We start from the raw sequence: 21,575 nt of genomic DNA on the forward strand, positions 1-21,575 counted from the left end.
TTGAAAAGATAGAATTTGTTACACGCCTCCTAGGAGGTACATTACAGAAATAAAATGAGTAAACTCACAATACACATATGATATCCAACAAAATCATACTTGTGGCAGGAGAGTGGGCATAAATGAGTAAACTCACGAGAATGAAAATAAGCAAGCAAACAAAGCCAAAATGTGACTGGAAAAGACTAGCAAGATGATGATCGCTTTAATCCAAAATGTGTTCAGTCAGAAAATAATATGGTCTAATATATATGACGCTATTTAGAGAAAATATGTTTTACTGTGTTTACGGTAATGTAGAGTGCTCTTAAGCGTACAACCCCTATCGAGGTCATTGGCGAATTGAAATCTATCTGTTGAATGTTTCAAGGGTAGCTATAACTGAATCAGGTAATTTCCTAGTTAGAGCTCAAGCAACTGATCTGTGTACATGACCTAGAATGCTACAGTAACTGGAAAATCTCCTTTTTTAGAAGAATATAATTGGAAAATCTCTGTTGCTAAGCTAATTCAAAATAGTTGTGGTTCGGCCGTGGTATCAAGACATAGAGAGCGGATGTAAAGCAGTGTTCCATCTTGGACATCCAGCAATTATATTCAGCATTCCGGCTAATGTTTCTGCATCTCTCAGGAAAAACAACAGTGGCCTCCTTTCTTTAGTCTTTATGCATGACAGACTGCCAGCCTCACATACATGGATTACAATCCAGAGAGCAAATTTCAGAGAGACTGCAATAATGAAGTTGACGTGCACCTGGTTTTTGTGTTACACCAGATCAAGATCTGGAACATATCCCTCAAGTCTCATCTCATCAACCAGCATGTCGAGGAGTGGATACATATCATCCGCACCATGCTGTGGTTCATCACCTGCATAGAATTCAAGAACTCTGCCGCTAACTTCAACCCAGCTGCAGCCTGGAACTTTGTTCACACCTCTCTCTCTCATCAGTCCTCTCATCCGTGCAGAGTCATCCAATCTATCTGAACTTGCGTATATCTTGGATGAAACCACATAGTTCCATGAGTTTGAGGGCTCCAGCTGCATGATCCTGTCGATGACCCTGCCACTGACCTCAACGTTCTTTGATTTCCGACAAGCAGCAAGCAAAGCGCCCAACATAACTGCATCTGCCTTACCAGGAATCTTCTGAATGAAATCCCATGCTTCTTCTAAATGTCCGGCACGTGCCAATAAATCAACCATGCAGGAGTAGTGCTCGACCTTGGGAATGATTTGGAACTCAGGTGTCAGGGAATTGAACCATCGTCGACCATCTTCCAGTAACCCAGCATGCACACAAGCAGAAAGTACTCCTATGAAGGTGATATCGTCCGGTCGGAGACCTTCCTCATTCCTCATCAGTTCAAACTGACGAATGGCTTCCTGGCCTCGCCCATTGAACGCAAGACCGCAGATCAAGGCATTCCATGAAGCTTCATTCTTGCATGGCAGTTTCCCAAAGACTTCTACGGCTTTGTTAAGATTTCCACACTTTGAGTACATATCCACCAATGCAGTCCCGACATAGACATTGCTGTATAGGCCTCTGTGCGAGGCGTAGCTGTCCAGTTCAGTGCCTAGCTCCAGAGCTCCAACTGCAGCACAGGCCGAGAGCACGCCTACCAATGTTATCTTATCTGGGCGTGCCCCTGCTTGCCGCATGCTGTAAAATAATGAAATGGCTTCGTTTGACATGCCATTCTGCGCGTACCTGCGTCATCAGACATACCATACACAAATGATCAGGCCAGATAAGAGGACATTCATTAGCGACTTTCTTTTCTTCAAAATAACGAAACAAGTGGATGCGTCGATACTTGCCCAGTGATCATGGCATTCCATGCGACGTTATCCTTGTCAGCAATGCTATCGAACACTCTCCGTGCCTCCCCCATCTCTCCGCACTTCTCATACATCCCAACGAGAGCTGAGCCGACGAGCGATCCGACCTCGATCCCTGCAGATTTCACCCAGCCCTCCAACCACCTACCAAGCACCAAGTCCCCTGCATCCCTGCATGCTGCGAGCACGACCGCGACAGTCACCGCGTTGGGCGCCACGGCACCCTCAGCAACCATTGCACGGAACATCCGCGCCACGTCGGCCGCCATCCCTGCCCGCTCGTAAGCTTTTATCGTAGCGTTCCAGGAGACGACGTCGCGGTGGAGAATTCCGTCGAACACCCTGCGCGCAGCGCGGGGATCGCCGAGGTTGGAGTACATGGTGATGAGGGAGTGGACGGTGTGGTCGTGGTGTTGCAGCCCGAGCTTGTGAAGAAGCGCGTGCGCTGAGACGGCGAAGGAAGGCGCCGGGCAGCGGGCGGCGGCGAGGAGGAGGAATGGAAGAGTGTAGGTGTCCGGGCGGAGCTCAGAGCGGAGCATGCGGAGGAAGAGCTCGAGGGAGGTGCGTGGGCGGGAGGAGGAGAAGAAGCGGAGCGCGACATTGAATGAGAAGGCGGTGGGGGCGGGGTGGGAGGTGAGAAGGAGAAGGGCGTAATCGGCGGCGGCGGTGGTGGTGCAAGAGGAGACGGAGAGGAGCTTGGAGAGGAAATGGTTGTACGGGAATGGGGTGTGGTTGGAGGCAAGTACGAGGATGTGGGCATGGAGCTGCTTTATGGCGGACAGGGAGTGGCATCTCGAGTGGAGCTCGGAGATGAGGGAGGAGACTGATGGCGCGGTGGCCATTTCCGGCGTCGCCGCCGGTGTCTCTTCCGACGACCCTTCGGGTGTGTCTCGGTTTAGCCGCCGGTGTCTCTTCCGACGACCCTTCGGGTGTGTCTCGGTTTAGCCCATGTTTGGCCTGTCACAGGGTGTATGTGTTGTTTGCCCATGAGTTAAACCGGTAATTCTAAGAAAAATTATACCAGATCTTAGATTTATGAAAATTTAGATGTATGTAAAAAACAATTAGTTATTTAATGTATAAATATATTTAATTTAGATAAATTTAAAAAACATCTATTTATAAACTGAAAAAGTGATAATAAAATGGTACAATTAAAACAGAGCTAAGGGCATCTCCAACGTAGCGACTGTTTTCGTTCGGCTGGGCTGAAAATTCGTCTGGAACACGCTTCAGCGGGGCACGCATAGTGATCAGGCCATCCACACCGACGCAAACCTGGCTCAAATATGCGCATCGGATGCGTCTCTGCAGACGAGCAAAATGCCCGCTCGCGTCTGGCGAACGTTTCGTCGGCCCTGCCTGGCAGTGACCCAGGCTCGATGCGTCTTCTCAGCCGCGTCAGTACTGGCGCCGAGGCGTCGCTTCGGCACTCTGCGGCCGCGTAATGACGATGCCTCGCGTGACGCGCGACCGTCTCCTACCTCTGCGCATGAAGTAATGGCGATGGCACACGTGTCGCGGCCCGGCCTATATAAACAGGGGGCGCGCATCTCATCTCCTCCCACACTAAACCCTAGACGCCGCACAACCTCCGCTCAACCTCCACATTTGCCACCATGAGCAGCGCCGGCCGCGGGTAGGGTGCCGCACCTCCAGCTCCACCTCCGACTCCACCTCCCCTGCCCTCGAGCTCCGACGAGGAGTTCGACGACGACAGCACTGACAACCTCCTGGACCCGGTCAGGGACGCCAAGTTCCTCGCTGACGCGGAGAATAAAGCAGAGGAGAAGCGGGCGGCCCACGCGGCGTTTAACACCGAGATGGAACGCCGCAGGGTGGCGGGGTGGTGGCCGCCGCAGCCGCAGAGGACGATGACTCTGACATCTCATGGTCTTCTGATGACCTTGATGCGCCTACCCCGAAGGAGAAGCCGCGGAGCAGAGGGCGTTCATCGACTCCTTCGAGACGCTCAAGAAGGCCGAAGATGCCGCGAACGAGACGCTGCGGCGGTGCCTGCTAGAGGACGCGGCGGCGCACCGAGCCCTAGCGGCCGCACGGCAGGCGGCGGAGAAGCAGACGAGGGAGGGACGCAACGACGGGGCCCGGCCGTCGGGCAGTAAGTAGTCTAGGTTTCTACAACTAGTTTATATAGTTTCTATGTAGTAGATTATGCTTTTTTAAAAATTCTGCAAACAAAAAAATGGGTCATCCTGCTGGGAGTACACCCAGACGCAAACGAACGCGCGATCAAAATATATCCACGGGACAAACGATCGCGACCACTTTTAAACATCCGATATGCGTAGGCCTGTTGAAGATGCTGATCATGAACAATACCGGATTCTACCGAAGTCCATCCAATATTGTTCGGGCGATACGAGATGTGAAATGAATCGGTAGTGTCTATGCAGATTGCATCACAAGCAGATAAACAATTGTGAAGGTTAAGAGCATCTCTAGACCTCTCAAATCATAAACGATAAACACGCGTGTATAGATTGGGATAAACATGATTTGAGGGTAAAAAAGCATCCACAGACTAGACTCGGCATATGCAAACGGCATAATCGCATACCCGCATGTGCGATTATACCGTTTACTATGGGGTCTGGTCCACAAAACCGCATCAAATCTCCAAACTAAACCGCAAATCGGGGGGTTTGCATATTTTAGAACATTTATATGACATAGTATACAAAATGTAAAACTATGACAGCAAATATAAACTAAATTTTAATAGTTTCAAACAACACACAATACAACAATAATCATAATTACATCAATAGTTTAAATTCAAAAAATAAAAAAATGGTTTAGAATACAAATAATAGTTCAAATCACACCTCAATCAATATGAAATCAAAAGAATTAAATAGAACTGACACACTACTGACTGTAAGTCGTGCCTCATCCAATGGTGCTGAATCAGATCGAGTTGAAGCTGCTTGTGCGACCTGGCATTCTCAATGGTGCGGTATGTCTCAAGAAATACTTCGATTTGGTTCGGATTCCTTGATGGCTTCGCCCGGTACCAACATTGTGAAAGAAGAAATCCAAGTTCAAATTCCTCTCATCATCGATGATCATGTTGTGAAGAATCACACAAGTGGTCATGATGTCATTGTGGGTTTCTTTGTCTCAAAACCGACTGGAACCTCAAACTATTGCAAATCTAGCCTGCAAAATCCCGAAAGCTCGCTCGATGTCCTTCTGGGATGCCTTTTATGCCTTTGCAAATTCAACTTTATCTCGGCTCTCCAGGTTCCTGATAGTCTTCACAAATGTTGCTCACTCCGGGTATATGCCATCAGCAAGGTAGTAGCCGATTGTGTAGTCATGGCCATGATGATGTAGTTGCAGGACGGAGCATCACCTTTAGATAGCCAGGCAAGAAGGTGAGACCTATGCAGCACATTGATATCATTAAGTGAACCCGGCAACTTAAAAAAATAATGTCAAATCCATAGTTCCTCGGAAGCAACTCCTTCAAGGAAGCTCGTTGGATCGTGGCTCTTGCCGCAATAGATGCGCTGCCAAGCCTTCGGGAAGTTTTTCCAATTACAATGCATACAGTGTATGTTGCCAAGCATTCCCGGCAAACCGTGAGCATCATTCTACACCATCAACCTCACTGTGTCTTGTTCATTAGAGGCTCGAAGAAATGGCATTCCATAGACATGGATCATAACCTTGCAAAACCGGCGGACAGACTCCATGGTAGTATCTTCACCAATACGGAGATACTCGGTGGCGTAGTCGGACGAGATGCCATAGTCAAGCACCCTCATCATTGCAAATATCTTTTGGTAAGCGCTAAATCCTAGAAATCCGGCTGCATTTTGCTTGCGCTTAAAATAGGTCTTGCCTAGTTGTGGCGGATCTTGCGACAAGCGGAGATTAGATCCTTACAATTGTCTCCGTCTAGCCTGATCAAATCGTCACGCGGAAATAGCTCGCGCCGGGCTTCATCATATCCAAGCGGGTCTGTAAACGGAAAATATTCAGGATAAAGTGCAATCTAGAGTTACTGAGAAAGGCATAGATCATGGATTCGGATTCTTACCCATAACATCAGTGTTGAGCATGTCCTAGCCTAGCTCCGCTTGACGCGTATAGGTATGAGGTGTTTGAACATCATTGGAGGTTTTTCAGCATGACGCTGTCCTTCTTGCGCTTCTCCACCAGATTGGCATTTTCACGAATAAACTCCGAGTTCTTCTCGGCCAGTTGGTCTTCAGCGAGCTTCTGCTTCTCCTCCGCCACCTTCAGTTTTGCTTCTAGGTCATTGTGGGCAGAGCGTAATCTCTCAAGCTCTGAAAGAGGTAGTGGCTAGAGAAGTAGAGGCACATGTTGACGTGGGTATTACCCTTCGGGTAACTGTTATTGCCCTATCTTGTACGGCCCAACTGGAGGCCCATGAAGACACCCGATGGCAAGGTGGACTACTACTTCGGTGCCGAAGAAGGTTCCTTGAAGAACAAAATGAGGAAACAAAGAATACAAGGAAAGTCTAGAACTAGGGTCCTTTGTAACCTAGTCGTACCCGGATAGATCTCTCGAGACCTGGCTCCCTATATAAGGGCTAGGAGAGGGGCTGCCGAGGGACACACGCAATCTTAGCTATTCTAGCCACCATAATTCCAGAGCTAGGTCCCCGTAGTACTTAGCCTCTCGATGAGGTCACAGCCGAAACCTTCGGCACCCCATTGTAACCCGATATTTTCATAATCAAGATCAGACGGGCAGGACGTAAGGGTTTTACCTCATCGAGGGCCCCGAACCTGGGTAAATCGCTTTCCCCGCTTGACGTGGGCATTACCCTTCGGGTAACCGATATTGCCCTATGATGTGCGGCCCAACTGGAGGCCCATGAAGATACTCGATGACAAGGTGGGCCACTAGGACGGTGCAGGAGAAGTTCCCTTGAAGAACAAGGCAAGAAGGAAGTCGAACAAGGAAAGTTTAGAGCTAGACCTTTTGTAAAACTAGTCGTACCCGGACAGATCTCTTGAGACCTGGCCTCCTATATAAAGGCCAGGAGAGGGGCTGCCGAGGGACACAATCAATCTTAGCAACTTTAGCCACCAAAAGTCTAGAGCTAGGTCGCCGTAGCACTTAGCCTCTCGACGAGATCACAGCCGAACCCTTCGGCACCCCATTGTAACCCAATATTCTCATAATCAAGATCAGAAAGGCAGGACGTAAGGGTTTTACCTCATCGAGGGCCCCGAACCTGGGTAAATCGCTCTCCCCGCTTGTCCTGTTCACCGATGTCTCGTGTCAGCCTACAGGATTCCATCAACCCTAAGCCCCAATCGGAGGGCATTGCCGAGGAGTACCCTCGACAATTGGCGCCGTCTGTGGGAAGACTGTCGGCACAAGACCTGACATCGGCAGTTCCAATCATGTCGTCGACAGCTTCGTCGACGCCATCATCACCATCATCGCTAAGACTAGGAAGCCCGATTCGATTTGGCTCCTACGAATTCACCCCGCACAACGACTCCTCACGTTCAACCTTCTCAGATCTGCAAGGAAACATGGAGATGACGTTCGGTAGCGTCCACTACAACGTCAACAGGGAAGGAGTCCTTCGACTGCTGGGACCACACGCCCCCAGGTCAGCGGGAAAATCACCACCACCGGTCGTAGGGGCAAGCCTGTCATCATCAGTCGATCTTTCGGCTGGCCTGACCAACTCGACAAATTCGTCCTCGCCATCAACCCCTCGGTCGACGTCTTCAATGTCACTCGGATCTGACAACCTCGCGTCTTCAGAGATGACCTCATACTACTGTCTAAACTGCGACACTAGGCACGGGTTGGGATCAAGCGATACATCGTTCATCTGCAGCGCCCGGTATTCGTCGGGAGAGGACAACGTCGAGAGCGTCGCCAAGAAGGCCACCTGGAAGGCAGCGCGCCACCAAGTTTATGCCGCCAATAACGCAGGAAACACAAGAAACAGGGGAGATGGAGATCGCACTCCCCGATCCAGCAAACGGATAAGCTTTGAAAACAGCGCCAGTAACAACAATAGCGATTACGCCATCGCAGAGGAAGAATGGGCAGCAGCCAGGGCGGCCGTGCTTAATAACACATCACTCCCCGCAGGAACCTCGGTTGGAACCCTCAATGCTTATCGTTCTATACTGGAGAAGAACCGGGAGCGATTATCCAAGGAGCAAGCCACCCTCGAGAGACGCCTATCCGCTGCCGAACAATCTAGTGAGCGACGAAGAGGCTCGCGAGGAAGCGCCTCCCGAAGCAGTCAAGGCGTAGACAAGTGATACGTCTCTGACGTATCGATAATTTCTTATGTTCGATGCCACATTATTGATGATACTCACATGTTTTATACACATTATATGTCATTATTATGCGTTTTCCGGAACTAACCTATTGACGAGATGCCGAAGTGCCGCCTCCGTTTTTCGCTGTTTTTGGTTTCGTAAATCCTAGTAAGGAAATATTCTCGAATCGGACGAAATCAACGCCCAGTGGTCCTATTTTTCCACGAAGCTTCCGAAGACCGAAGGGGAAAAGAAGTGGGGCCACGAGGTGGGGACACAGCAGGGCGACGCGGCCCAAGCCCCGGCCGCGCCGGCCTAGTGTGTGGTCCCACCAGACCCTCCGAGGCTGCCCTTCCGCCTACTTAAGGTCTCCGTCACGAAAACCCTATTACGTTCGACAAAACCAGAGAAAACCTTCCGGAGCCGCCGCCATCGCGAAGCCAAGATCCGGGGGACAGGAGTCTCTCGTTCCGCACGCCGCCGGACGGGGAAGTGCCCCCGGAAGGCTCCTCCATCGACACCACCGCCATCTTCATCAACGCCGTCTGTCTCCCATGAGGAGGGAGTAGTTCTCCATCGAGGCTCGGGGCTGTACCGGTAGCTATGTGGTTAATCTCTCTCCTATGTGCTTCAATACAATAATCTCATGAGTTGCCTTACATGATTGAGATTCATATGATGATGCTTGTAATCTAGATGTCATTATGCTAGTCAAGTGGGTTTTACTTATGTGATCTCCGGAGACTCCTTGTCCCACGTGTGTAAAGGTGACAAGTGTGTGCACCGTGTGGGTCTCTTAGGCTATATTTCACGTAATACTTATTCACTCGTTATGAATGGCATAGTGAAGTGCTTATTTATATCCCTTTATGATTGCAATGTGTTTTGTATCACAATTTATCTGTGTGCTACTCTAGTGATGTTATTAAAGTAGTTTATTCCTCCTGCACGGTGTAATGGTGACAGTGTGTGCATCGTGTAGTACTTGGCGTGGGCTATGATTGTGATCTCGTGTAGATTATGAAGTTGTTATCACCAGAATTTGACCGCATCAGAGGTGGGCCGCGATGGAAGATGGGCTTGAAGATTATACATGGGAGGAATACATGAATCGGCCTTATATACCAAGTTTGGGCTAGTTTGCCCGTGTATCTGTAACATAGTAGGATACGTGTCGGTCGATAGAGTTTGGGCTCGTGCCCGGTTGGGATTATTCCCACGTTAGAAAGTCTACGGACTATAAATATGTATCTAGGGTTTATGAAATAAACAACAATCACGTTCACCACAAACCAATCTAGGCGCATCGCCAACTCCCTTGTCTCGAGGGTTTCTTCCGGTAAGCATCATGCTGCCTAGATCGCATCTTGCGATCTAGGCAAGACACGTTTATTCGTTGTTCATGCGTTGCTCGTACTGAAGCCTTTTTGATGGCGAGCAACGTAGTTATCATAGATGTGTTAGGGTTAGCATTGTTCATCGTATCATATGCTGTCGTCGTGCAACCCTTAGACGTCTTAGGTGTAAGGGCGGCACCCCGCTTGATCATTATTTAGTAGATCCGATCCGTTATGATTGCTCCTTGTTCTTCAAGGATTAGTTTAATATCTGCATGGTTAGGCCTTACAAACGGGTTGAAGGATCCAGTGGCGCGTAGGGTGTAGTTTGCTAGCCCTAGACGGGATGTTCCGGGATCAACTTCGTGTTGGTTTTTAGGCCTTGTCTAGGGTCGGTTTACGATCACCGTGCGTGGCCGCCGTGCTCAATCACGAGTAGGATGTTCCGATTATGCGGTGAAAACCCTAAATCGTAGTAGGTCGTTTTAGCTTTATCTTGATCAAGCAGGACCACCATCTGATCGTACACCTCGTACGCATCATGGGTGGATCGGCTCCTTGAGCCGATTCACAGGACAACCTAAGAGCCGATCGAGGCTCGTATTTAATGTTTACGTGTATGCCATGCAGAAACTAAGCGAGGCACATCCAACACCTTCCTGACCAGGTATAGGTCGGGTGGCACGCCCTTGCATCAGCATCGGACGTGCGTGCCGAGTCTTTGCGGGCCGTCGCCGGAGGGACCAGGGCCAGCCGCAGTCCTGGGAGCCTCCCGGCTCTACAGTGTTGCCCGTCGCTGCTCGCCGGTGGGTTTCTGACCGCAACACATTCTGGCACGCCCGGTGGACAATCTTTGACATCAACCGCATCGCCATCTACATCTGAGATGGCGGAAGGCACTCCAGTCAAGTACGAGGATCTGACCGAGGAGCTCAAGAAGAAGCATGACGAGGTCAAAGCAATCCTCGAAGCCGATCTCATCGGTTCTTTTCACAGAACCCGCTCACATGGCATCAGGTAGAAAGGGTTCTCACCTGAAGGCGCGCTCGATGGAGTGGACCCGTCCGCCCCGTCGAAGAACGCACCAGGTCTCTCGCGTCGGAGATTAACTTCATGGTAGCTCATTCGCTACACCGCCATTCTCGAGAGCCCGGTGAACACTTGGGAGCGTGTCGCTCTTCGCGTGATCCAGGAAATCATGAGGCATCGCACTCTCCGCCAGGACCAGTTCCGGGGACTCACCAAGGAGAGATGCCACTCCGAGCCCCGTCCACCGCCGCCGTTCGCGTTGGCAGCACCGAAGTGCCGAGTTCATCGGCATACGTCGTCTACAAGATCGGTGGTGACCCTAGTGACTACCAATTCTTGCATGAGGCGCCTAAGGAGATCCCTCACGGATACACGTGCACATACGTGCCGGACCGCAGAATCGGGCAGTCTCGAACCGAGCTGCAACAGCAGGGACTTCCGGAACAGCAGGAGGAACTTCGGGAACAGATCTTGAGAAGCAGACGTGGCTAGCTAAGTATGCCACCCCGACAAACCTCCAGAGCTCAGCTCTTGCAGTTGGCTCAGATTTGGAAAAGCAAGCATGGCTGGCTAAGTATGCCACCCCGGCAAATCTTCAGAGTTCGACTCCGCAGCCAAGCACCGCGGATCAAATCAGCACAATCTCGAGAGACCAGTTCGGCATGGTGCCGAAAGGAGGACAATCGGCTATTCCAAGCCGTACCCCAATGAGTACGAGTTGATCCCGTTACCACCCAAATATCGGCTCCTCGATTTCTCCAAGTTTAATGGATCGGATGGTTCCGGCTCCATCGAGCATGTCGACCGATATTTGGCGCAGCTGGGCACAATCTCAGCATCAGATGAGCTGCGTGTGAGGTTCTTCGCGCAGTCCCTCACAGGATCGGCTTTCGGGTGGTACACATCGTTGCCACCAGATTCAATCCGGACTTGGAAGCAGTTGGAAGAGCAATTCCACATGCAGTATCACTCAGAAGCTTCCGAGGCTGGCATTGCCGATCTAGCGCAAGTACGACAGAAGCGCGGAGAAACAAGTGTCAGAATATGTCCAGCGCTTCAGGACCGTTAGGAACCGATGCTATTCGGCTCATGTGACTGAAAAAGAAGCAGTCGAGTTGGCGGTGGTGGGTCTCACATCACCGATCAAGGACGTGACCTCCCAAGCAGACTACCCTTCACTAGCGCACATGGTGCAGAAGCTGTCGGCATATGAACAGCGCCACCCAGATGTATACCAGGATAAATTGAAACGTGCGGTGGTCCTGGTTGAGGCAGATGAAGATCAAGGCTCTGCGGGAGATCAAGAGATAGCAGTAGCTGAATGGACTCGGGGGGCAAGCCCCGTGTCCTGCAAGTGGGTTAAGCCACAAGGTCCTCCAAGAGGGTTTGACTTCGATGTCACCAAGGCTGAACAAATTTTCGACCTCTTGCTCAAGGAGAAGCAGCTAAAGGTACCCGAAGGCCACAAGATCCCCACGGCTCAGGAGCTGAACGGAAAGCCATACTGCAAGTGGCATAACACGTTCACCCATGCCACCAACGACTGCAGGGTGTGGTGTCAGCAGGTCCAAATGGCGATAGAACAAGGGCGGCTAATTTTCAGCCAGTACGCCATGAAGGTCGACACGCACCCCTTCCCCGCCGTCAACATGGTGGAGTGCACTTACCCTGGAGGGTGTCAGCCAGGATTCTCGTTCAATATCAACATGGTAGGACCTGGGCACCACTCTGGTCAGGACGGAGACGAGGGCAGCTGCTCTCATAGCAAGGACACAGAGGAAGCCGTTCCACGCGATCGGCTCCGTCACGATGGCAAGCGCTACATCACGGAGGGAGAAGTGAGGAACGTGAGATATCGGCGACCTCTCTCTCGATCACCTCCTCAACAAGTATGTGAGTCAATATGACCAACGCCGACGATACAACGACGATGATGAAAGAGATCGTCTGGCTAGGGACGCCAGGAGACATCGTCGGCATGATCGCGACGAGGAAAGATATGAGCGCCACGCCAAGGAAAAGTCGAGAGAGCAAGACGACGTGGATAGGCACCGGGACCGCCCCTTCTTCGGTACACTCGCCGGGATTCAGGAATGAGCCGATTGCCTACAATCGGCAACTGTCCAGAGTGTAGACAAAAGAAGAAGGATGCAGCTAATGTGTCCGTGTTCAAACGTCTAAGGCCTCTCCCGCCTCAGAACAAACACGCTGGGTCCTCTCGGGTAGAAGATCTCGAGGAACTAGAGGACGATGATGAAGACGAAGATAAGTATCATCGGCCAAGGTGGTGCCCTGATGGACTCAGCCGTTCCCAAAAGCGTAGGGTTCAGCGACTACGTGGTTTGGAGGAAGCCGAAAGGTTATACCTGCACACGTTGAGGAAGGCGCGGCCTCGATCCGGCCGCTAAAATTCAGCGAACCCCGGACGAAGAAGGGCGGCCACAAAGGAAAGAGTGGCGCCCCGGACAAAAGAAAGCCGATGATGAGACATCGGCCGGCACAAACATGGTGTTCATCCTTCCAACGGAGTTTAGTGCTCCGAGATTAGACGAAGCACCTCGTGGCACAACTTGATCGCGGCCCACGGCCGGTTATCTTTGAGAAGCCACGAGAAAGAAGCTACGAGCATCCGAAGGCCCCGTACTTGCGAGGCTACATCAATGGGCAGCCTCGTCAACAAGATGTCGGTGGACACCGGAGCGGCGACCAACATTATGCCATACTCCATGCTACGTCGGTTGGGACGCTCTAGCTCGGATCCGATCAAAACCAACGTGATGCTCGAGCGATTTCAACGGCCAAGCATCCGACGCACAAGGTGTTCCGAACGTGGATCCGACCGTAGGAAGGAAAACCGTCCCTACGACGTTCTTTATTGTCGACAAGCAAGAGCACCTATGCTGTCCTACTAGGGAGAGATTGGATCCACGCCAACCGTTGCATTCCATCCACGATGCACCAATGCCTAATACAATGGGATGGAGATGAAGTAGAAGTCGTCCACGCGGATGATTCAGCCGAGGTTTCAACGGCCGGCATGAACGTTTGGGAGACATCAGTGCCAAGAGCCACTCTCGGGCATCAATTTGGACGACTCGCGAGCGCATCGACGTGACAAAGGACGGGGTTAGGCTGGTTTTATCCACCGGCCTGACCGTGTAACAAGAGCAACATTTATGGACAAACGTGGCGATGCCGATCCATGTGATCGGCCCCAAGGATCTATGGAGGAACATTGTAAAACCTTCATTGAGCAATTCAATCAACATGGAGGCCGATTCCAGCAATCGGCCAAAATTATCCTCACCATGCATTCTGCCTGGGTTCAACGTCGATCTAATGGGCAATGGGTTTACGTCGGCTGATGAGCTGAAAGAAGTCAACACTGGTCCTAACAGAGCCGACGTTCACATATAGTGCCTTGGCTAACCACAGAGCCGATATCAGCAGTTACCTGGCAGAATCGGCTCGGGGGGCACCTAATCAGATGAACATGTGCCATACATGTGCGGTGAAATATTGGGGGCCGATAGGAAAATCGGCCCGTAAAAAAAATTCTCATGATATACAGCCGATGCACGGACATCGACTTTAGAGCTAAGGAACAAAGCCGATGCACGGCCATCGACTCTAGTACAATTACACTTCAAGACACGGATGGCCTTCTGCTTCCGATTTCGGTGCCAGAACCTTCTCTTCGAGGATTTCCAACCCGTTGCGCAAGGTCGCCAGTTCAGCGGTACTGTCAGAAGCGTCAGATTTGGCATCCAACCCAGCCTTTTGGCTCATTAAGCCGCTGGTGCTTCGTCTACGATATCGGCTTTCAACGGAAGAAAAGGTGATCGATGGTGGCAAGTTTGGCTGGCTCTGTGGTGGTTTTCTCGGCTTTGCGCGAGCATAGGTCCATTTGTCCGAACTGTGTGTCCTCACCGCCGTTCTCGCCTTGACTGAGGCTCGGGGGGCAGTTGGTTTGGTGAATGCTCTGTTTTTAGAAGCCGATTGGGGTTTCATCGGCTAGCCCGCCATAATAACCCTCTTCCAAGGTGGTGAGTTGTTGCAAGAGAAGACCACTAGAGCTGCTGAAAGGAATTGGAAAGGGAAAGCCATCATCATCTACACGGTCAGGGCCGTTCCTATTGATACAAAAGATAAAGCAAGGCGCTATGTTCGAACAATAAGGAGTGGTTAAGGATCACCTTCAGGACTAAGACCATAGCATGGGCGTTGGATGAGGTTGCTTTGAGTCTGTTGCAGTTACGAACCTGCGCGATTGACATCTGAGGTTCATGTGGCCGTCGGTTTGATCTTTTCAAACGGCGATTTGGAGGTTTGAGTTTTGCTCTTTCAGATAAGTCGCAGGTTACCATTTGAAAAGACGATAGAGTTGGCCTTGCTTGCGTTTTATGGCGAGGGCCGATGCTCTGCCATCGGCTCTTAATGTGTTGACTCACTTTAATCGGCAAAGTTGGAAAAGGGACAGAATCAGCTGAGAAATGTCTTCTTCATTAATAAGAGAGGATTTTTACAATGAAGAGCCGATTGCTCAAGAAAGGAAGAACAAAAGAAGAGCCGATTGATCGGGAACTACTAATCCTACATTGCTAATCCTCGCTGGCCTCATCGTCGGCATCGGAGCTGCCGTCGGCGCTACTTCCGGAGAATTCCTCGTCGCCGCTGCCCCGCCCTCGGCCGGAGCCTCTTCTTCCTCGTCATCATCATCATCCTCGCTGTCTGCCCAAGCGCGGAAGCGCTTCGCCGGCGGATAACCAGCGGAAGAGGAGGAATCATCCTCCTCCTTTTCCTCTCCTTCCTCGTCATCGTCATCGTCCTCGTTGTCCGCCCACGCGCGGGAGCGCTTCGCCGGCGGATACCCGGCGGAGGAGGAGGAATCATCCTCCTCCTCTTCCTCCTCTACTTCTTCTTCTTCCTCCTCCTTGTCGGAGGAGGTGGGGTTCGCCCGGGAGTGGAGGTCGTCTTCATTCTCGCTCTTCGGCTCCCCTTCGATGAGGAACTCGAGGTCTTCCTCCCCATCGGTCGAGAGGTAAGTCACCTTCGACCCGACGAGTGCTTCGGGTGGGCCATCTGGTATGTGGTCAAAGTTCCACTCCTGCTCGCTCGAGGAGGAAGATTGGAGGGAGAGGCCTGAGGAGATAGAGGAAGAGGAAGACATTGCTACAGAGGGTTTTTGGGGTGCTGATGGACAGAACAGAGCAAGGGGATGAAGTGGCGAACCGTTCGGCACAGATAAATAAAGGGGATATAGTGGAGATTCAATGCCACAGCAGTTTCCGAGGAAGTGGTGCCCAACAGGAAAAAAAATTTGCCAGGTCACGCGGAGAAGTGGAGAAGGCAAGGCATCATGATGAAGGATACTGCGACGGTTCTGCTCTGCCACGACATGACCCGACGAAGAAAGAACAGGGTGATTTTGGAATTGTTATTTCCAAAACCAGGGGGGCATTGTTATCACCAGAATTTGACCGGATCAGAGGTGGGCCGCGATGGAAGATGGGCTTGAAGATTATACATGGGAGGAATACATGAATCGGCCTTATATACCAAGTTTGGGCTAGTTTGCCCGTGTATCTGTAACATAGTAGGATACGTGTCGGTCAGATAGAGTTTGGGCTCGTGCCCGGTTGGGATTATTCCCACGTTAGAAAGTCTACGGACTATAAATATGTATCTAGGGTTTATGAAATAAACAACAATCACGTTCACCACAAACCAATCTAGGCACATCGCCAACTCCCTTGTCTCGAGGGTTTCTTCCGGGTAAGCATCATGCTGCCTAGATCGCATCTTGCGATCTAGGCGATACACGTTTATTCGTTGTTCATGCGTTGCTCGCATCGAAGCCTTTTTATGGCGAGCAACGTAGTTATCATAGATGTGTTAGGGTTAGCATTGTTCATCGTATCATATGCTTGTCGTCGTGCAATCCTTAGACGTCTAGCCGTCCTTACACCTATCTTAGGTGTAAGGGCGGCACCCCGCTTGATCATTATTTAGTAGATCCGATCCGTTATGATTGCTCCTTGTTCTTCAAGGATTAGTTTAATATCTGCATGGTTAGGCCTTACAAACGGGTTGAAGGATCCAAGTGGCGCGTAGGGTGTAGTTTGCTAGCCCTAGACGGGATGTTCCGAGGATCAACTTCGTGTTGGTTTTTAGGCCTTGTCTAGGGTCGGTTTACGATCACCGTGCGTGGCCGCCGGGCTCAATCACGAGTAGGATGTTCCGATTATGCGGTGAAAACCCTAAATCGTAGTAGGTCGTTTTAGCTTTATCTTGATCAAGCAGGACCACCATCCGATCGTACACCTCGTACGCATCATGGGTGGATCGGCTCCTTGAGCCGATTCACGAGACAACCTAAGAGCCGATCGAGGCTCGTATTTAATGTTTACGTGTATGCCATGCAGGAAACTAAGCGAGGCACATCCAACACCTTCCCCGACCAGGTATAGGTCGGGTGGCACGCCCTTGCATCGGCATCGGACGTGCGTGCCGAGTCTTTGCGGGCCGTCGCTCGGAGGGACCAGGGCCAGCCGCGAGTCCCGGGAGCCTCCCAGCTCTACGAGTGTTGCCCGTCGCTGCTCGCCGGTGGGTTTCTGACCGCAACGAAGTTAACTATTGCTATGATAGTATTGATGTGATCTATTCCTCCTTTCGTAGTGTGAAGGTGACAGTGTGCATGCTATGTTAGTACTTGGTTTGGTTATGTTGATCTGTCATGCACTCTAAGGTTATTTAAATATGAACATTAAATATTGTGGAGCTTGTTAACTCCGGCATTGAGGGTTCGTGTAATCCTACACAGTTAGTGGTGTTCATCATCCAACAAGAGGGTGTAGAGTCTAGCATCTATCTATTTATTCTGTTATGTGATCAATGTTGAGAGTGTCCACTAGTGAAAGTATGATCCCTAGGCCTTGTTCCTAAATACTGTTATCGCTGTTTGTTTACTGTTTTACTGCATTTATACTTCCTGCAATATTACCACCATCAACCACACACCAGTCCTGGACAGCAAAGCACTTTTCTGGTGTCGTTGCTACTGCTCACATTTATTCATACCACCTGTATTTCACTATCTCTTCGCCGAACTAGTGCACCTATTAGGTGTGTTGGGGACACAAGAGACTTCTTGCTTTGTGGTTGCGGGGTTGCATGAGAGGGATATCTTTGACCTCTTACTCCCCGAGTTCGATAAACCTTGGGTGATCCACTTAAGGGAAACTTGCTCGCTGTTCTACAAACCTCTCGCTCTTGGAGGCCCAACACTGTCTACAAGAATAGAAGCACCCGTAGACATCAAACACTTTTCTGGCGCCATTGCCGGGGAGGAAAGGTAAACGGCACTCACACACCGGCAACCCCGACAACTAGCCACTTTTCTGGCGCCGTTGCCGGGGAGGAAAGGTAAAAGGCACTCATACTCCGGTCCCAGGTAAAAGTACTTTTTTGTTGCCGTTGTGTGTGTGCTCGAAGCTATTTCCTTTAGATCCTGCAATTGCATCTTTTTGTTTCTTGTTTACACTAGTTTGGCATAATGGACAACAATGAGCTTCTTATTCTATTTCCTGATTTAAGACATGGATGGTTTGATGCGAAAATTAAAAAACCCATGGAACATATTAGTATGAACACTTTGAATACCATTGTTGCTAATGATATAGAAAGTTCTAAGCTTGGGGAAGCTGGTTTTCATGATCTTTTTAGTCCCCCAAGCATTGAGGAGAAAATTTTCTTTGATGATACTTTGCCTCCTATTTATGATGATTATAATGATAGTGGTCTTTTGGTGCCACCTACTATGGAGAGTAAATTTTGTTGTGATTATATATGCCTTCTACACTTGATGAGAATAATAATGATAGCTACTTTGTTGAATTTGCTCCCACTACAACTAATAAAATTGATTATGCTTATGTGGAGAGTAATAATTTTATGCATGAGACTCATGATAAGAATGTTTCATTTGATAGTTATATTGTTGAGTTTGCTCATGATGCTACTGGATATTATTATGAGAGAGGAAAATATGGTTGTAGAAATTTTCATGTTACTAAAACACCTCTTTTTTTGCTGAAAATTTTGAAGTTACACTTGTTTTATCTTTCTATGCTTATTGCATTATGCTTCAGGAATTTGTTTATTTACAAGATTTCTATGCATAGGAAGCATGTTAGGCTTAATTTTTTTTTGAATTTGCTTCTTGATGCTCTCTTTTGCTTCAACTACTATTTCTTGCGAGTGCATCATTAAAACTGCTGAGCCCATCTTAATGGCTATAAAGAAAGAACTTCTTGGGAGATAACCCATGTGTTTATTTTGCTACAGTACCTCTATTTTATATTTGTGTCTTGGAAGTTGTTACTACTGTATCAACCTCTCCTTATCTTAGTTTTGTGCCTAGTTGTGCCAAGTAAAGTCGTTGATAGTAAGGTTCATACTAGATTTGGATTACTCGCGCGAGAAACAGATTTCTTTGCTGTCACGAATCTGGGCCTAATTCTCTGTAGGTAACTCAGAAAATTATGCCAATTTACGTGAGTGATCCTCAGATATGTACGCAACTTTCATTCAATTTGAGCATTTTCATTTGAGCAAGTCTGGTGCCTCAATAAAATTCATCTTTACGGACTGTTCTGTTTTGACAGATTCTGCCTTTTATTTCGCATTGCCTCTTTCGCTGTGTTGGATGGATTTCTTTGTTCCATTAATTTCCAGTAGCTTTGTGCAATGTCCAGAAGTGTTAAGAATGATTATGTCACCTCTGAACATGTGAATTTTTGATTATGCACTAACCCTCTAATGAGTTTGTTTCGAGTTTGGTGTGGAGGAAGTTTTCAAGGGTCAAGAGAGGAGGATGATATACTATGATCAAGAAGAGTGAAGAGTCTAAGCTTGGGGATGCCCCCGTGGTTCATCCCTGCATATTTCAAGAAGACTCAAGCATCTAAGCTTGGGGATGCCCAAGGCATCCCCTTCTTCATCGACAAATTATCGGGTTTCTTCTCTTGAAACTATATTTTTATTCGGTCACATCTTATGTACTTTACTTGGAGCGTCTGTGTGCTTTTATTTTCATTTTGTTATTTTCATTCTCTGAATAAATACATGCTTGTGTGGGAGAGAGACACGCTCCGCTGGTTCATATGAACACATGTGTTCTTCGCTTTATCTTTTAGTGTTCATGGCGAAGGTTGAAACTGCTTCGTTAATTGTTATATGGTTGGAATCGGGAAATGCTACATGTAGTAATTCTAAAATGTCTTGAATAATTTGATACTTGGCAATTGTTGTGCTCATGTTTGAGCTCTTGCATCATATACTTTGCACCCATTAATGAAGAAACACCTAGAGCTTGCTAAATTTGGTTTGCATAATTGGTCTCTCTAAAGTCTAGATAATTTCTAGTATTGAGTTTGAACAACAAGGAAGACGGTGTAGAGTCTTATAATGTTTACAATATGTCTTTTATGTGAGTTTTGCTGCACCGGTTCATCCTTGTGTTTGTTTCAAATAACCTTGCTAGCCTAAACCTTGTATCGAGAGGGAATACTTCTCATGCATCCAAAATCCTTGAGCCAACCACTATGCCATTTGTGTCCACCATACCTACCTACCACATGGTATTTCTCCGCCATTCCAAAGTAAATTACTTCATGTGCTACCTTTAAACAATTCAAAACTTTATTACTCCTTATTTGTGTCAATGTTTTATAGCTCATGAGGAAGTATGTGGTGTTTTATCTTTCAATCTTGTTGGGCAGCTTTCACCAATGGACTAGCGGCTTCATCCGTTTATCCAATAATTTTGCAAAAAGAGTCGGCGCGGGGTTCCCGGCCCCCAATTAGTCAACCTTCATTAATAATTCTCTTCACATGTTTTGCTCCGATTCATCGGTAAGCAACTTAATTTTGCAAATAGACACTCCTTCATGGTATGTGAATGTTGGAAGGCACCCGAGGATTCGGTTAGCCATGGCTTGTGTAAGAAAAAGGTTGGGAGGAGTGTCAACCATAAATAAAACTAAAATACATGTGTAAACAAAAGAGAAGAGGGATGATCTACCTTCTCGGTAGAGATAACGTCCTTCATGGGAGCCGCTCTTTGAAAGTCTGTTTGGCAAGGGGGTTAGAGTGCCCACTACCATTCGTTGACAACAACAAACACCTCTCAAAACTTTACTTTTATGCTCTCTATATGATTTCAAAACTTAAAAAGCTCTAGCACATGATTTAATCACTGCTTCCCTCTGCGAAGGGCCATTCTTCTACTTTATGTTGAGTCAGTTTACCTACTTCTTTCTATCTTAGAAGCAAACACTTGTGTTAACTGTGCATTGATTCTTACATGTTTACCTATTGCACTTGTTATATTGCTTTACATTGACAATATCCATGAGATATACATGTTATAAGTTGAAAGCAACCGCTGAAACTTAATCTTCCTTTGTGTTGCTTCAATACCTTTACTTTGATTTCTTGCTTTATGAGTTAACTCTTATGCAAGACTTATTGATGCTTGTCTTGAAGTACTATTCATGAAAAGTCTTTGCTTTATGATTCATTTGTTTACTCATGTCATTCACCATTGTTTTGATCGCTGCATTCATTACATATGCTTACAATAGTATGATCAAGGTTATGATGGCATGTCACTCCAGAAATTATCTTTGTTATAGTTTACCTGCTCGGGACGAGCAGGAACTAAGCTTGGGGATGCTGATACGTCTCCGACGTATCGATAATTTCTTATGTTCCATGCCACATTATTGATGATACTCACATGTTTTATACACATTATATGTCATTATTATGCGTTTTCGGAACTAACCTATTGACGAGATGCCGAAGTGCCGGTTCTGTTTTACGCTGTTTTTGGTTTCGAAATCCTAGTAAGGAAATATTCTCGGAATCGGACGAAATCAATGCCCGGGGTCCTATTTTTCCACGAAGCTTCCGGAAGACCGAAGGGGAAAGAAGTGGGGCCACGAGGTGGGGACACGGTAGGGCGGCGCGGCCCAAGCCACGGCCGCGCCGGCCTAGTGTGTG

The 21,575-nt window shown here is 48.6% G+C and overlaps 1 protein-coding gene across 1 annotated transcript; it reads right to left on the minus strand.

The window, feature by feature from the left end:
• Positions 1-513: 513 nt before the first annotated feature.
• Positions 514-2,710, minus strand: LOC124705472 (pentatricopeptide repeat-containing protein At2g34400-like). Its single transcript, XM_047237188.1, has 2 exons — positions 1,826-2,710; positions 514-1,715 (listed from the first exon to the last, which is right to left on the minus strand). Exons 1-2 carry the CDS (start codon positions 2,686-2,688, stop codon positions 767-769), a joined length of 1,812 nt encoding a protein of 603 aa, XP_047093144.1. The 5' UTR covers positions 2,689-2,710; the 3' UTR covers positions 514-766.
• Between the last annotated feature and the right edge of the window lie 18,865 nt (positions 2,711-21,575).

This window comes from Lolium rigidum, chromosome 4, assembly GCF_022539505.1.
Source record: "Lolium rigidum isolate FL_2022 chromosome 4, APGP_CSIRO_Lrig_0.1, whole genome shotgun sequence".
NCBI classification, from domain to species: Eukaryota; Viridiplantae; Streptophyta; class Magnoliopsida; order Poales; family Poaceae; genus Lolium; species Lolium rigidum.

Coding starts and splice junctions, on each gene's coding strand:
- LOC124705472 (XM_047237188.1), bottom strand. CDS start 2,688: ATGGCCACCGCGCCATCAGTCTCCTCCCTCATCTCCGAGCTCCACTCG. Junction 1,716..1,825: donor TGGAATGCCATGATCACTGG/GCAAGTATCGAC, acceptor CTGATGACGCAG/GTACGCGCAGAATGGCATGT.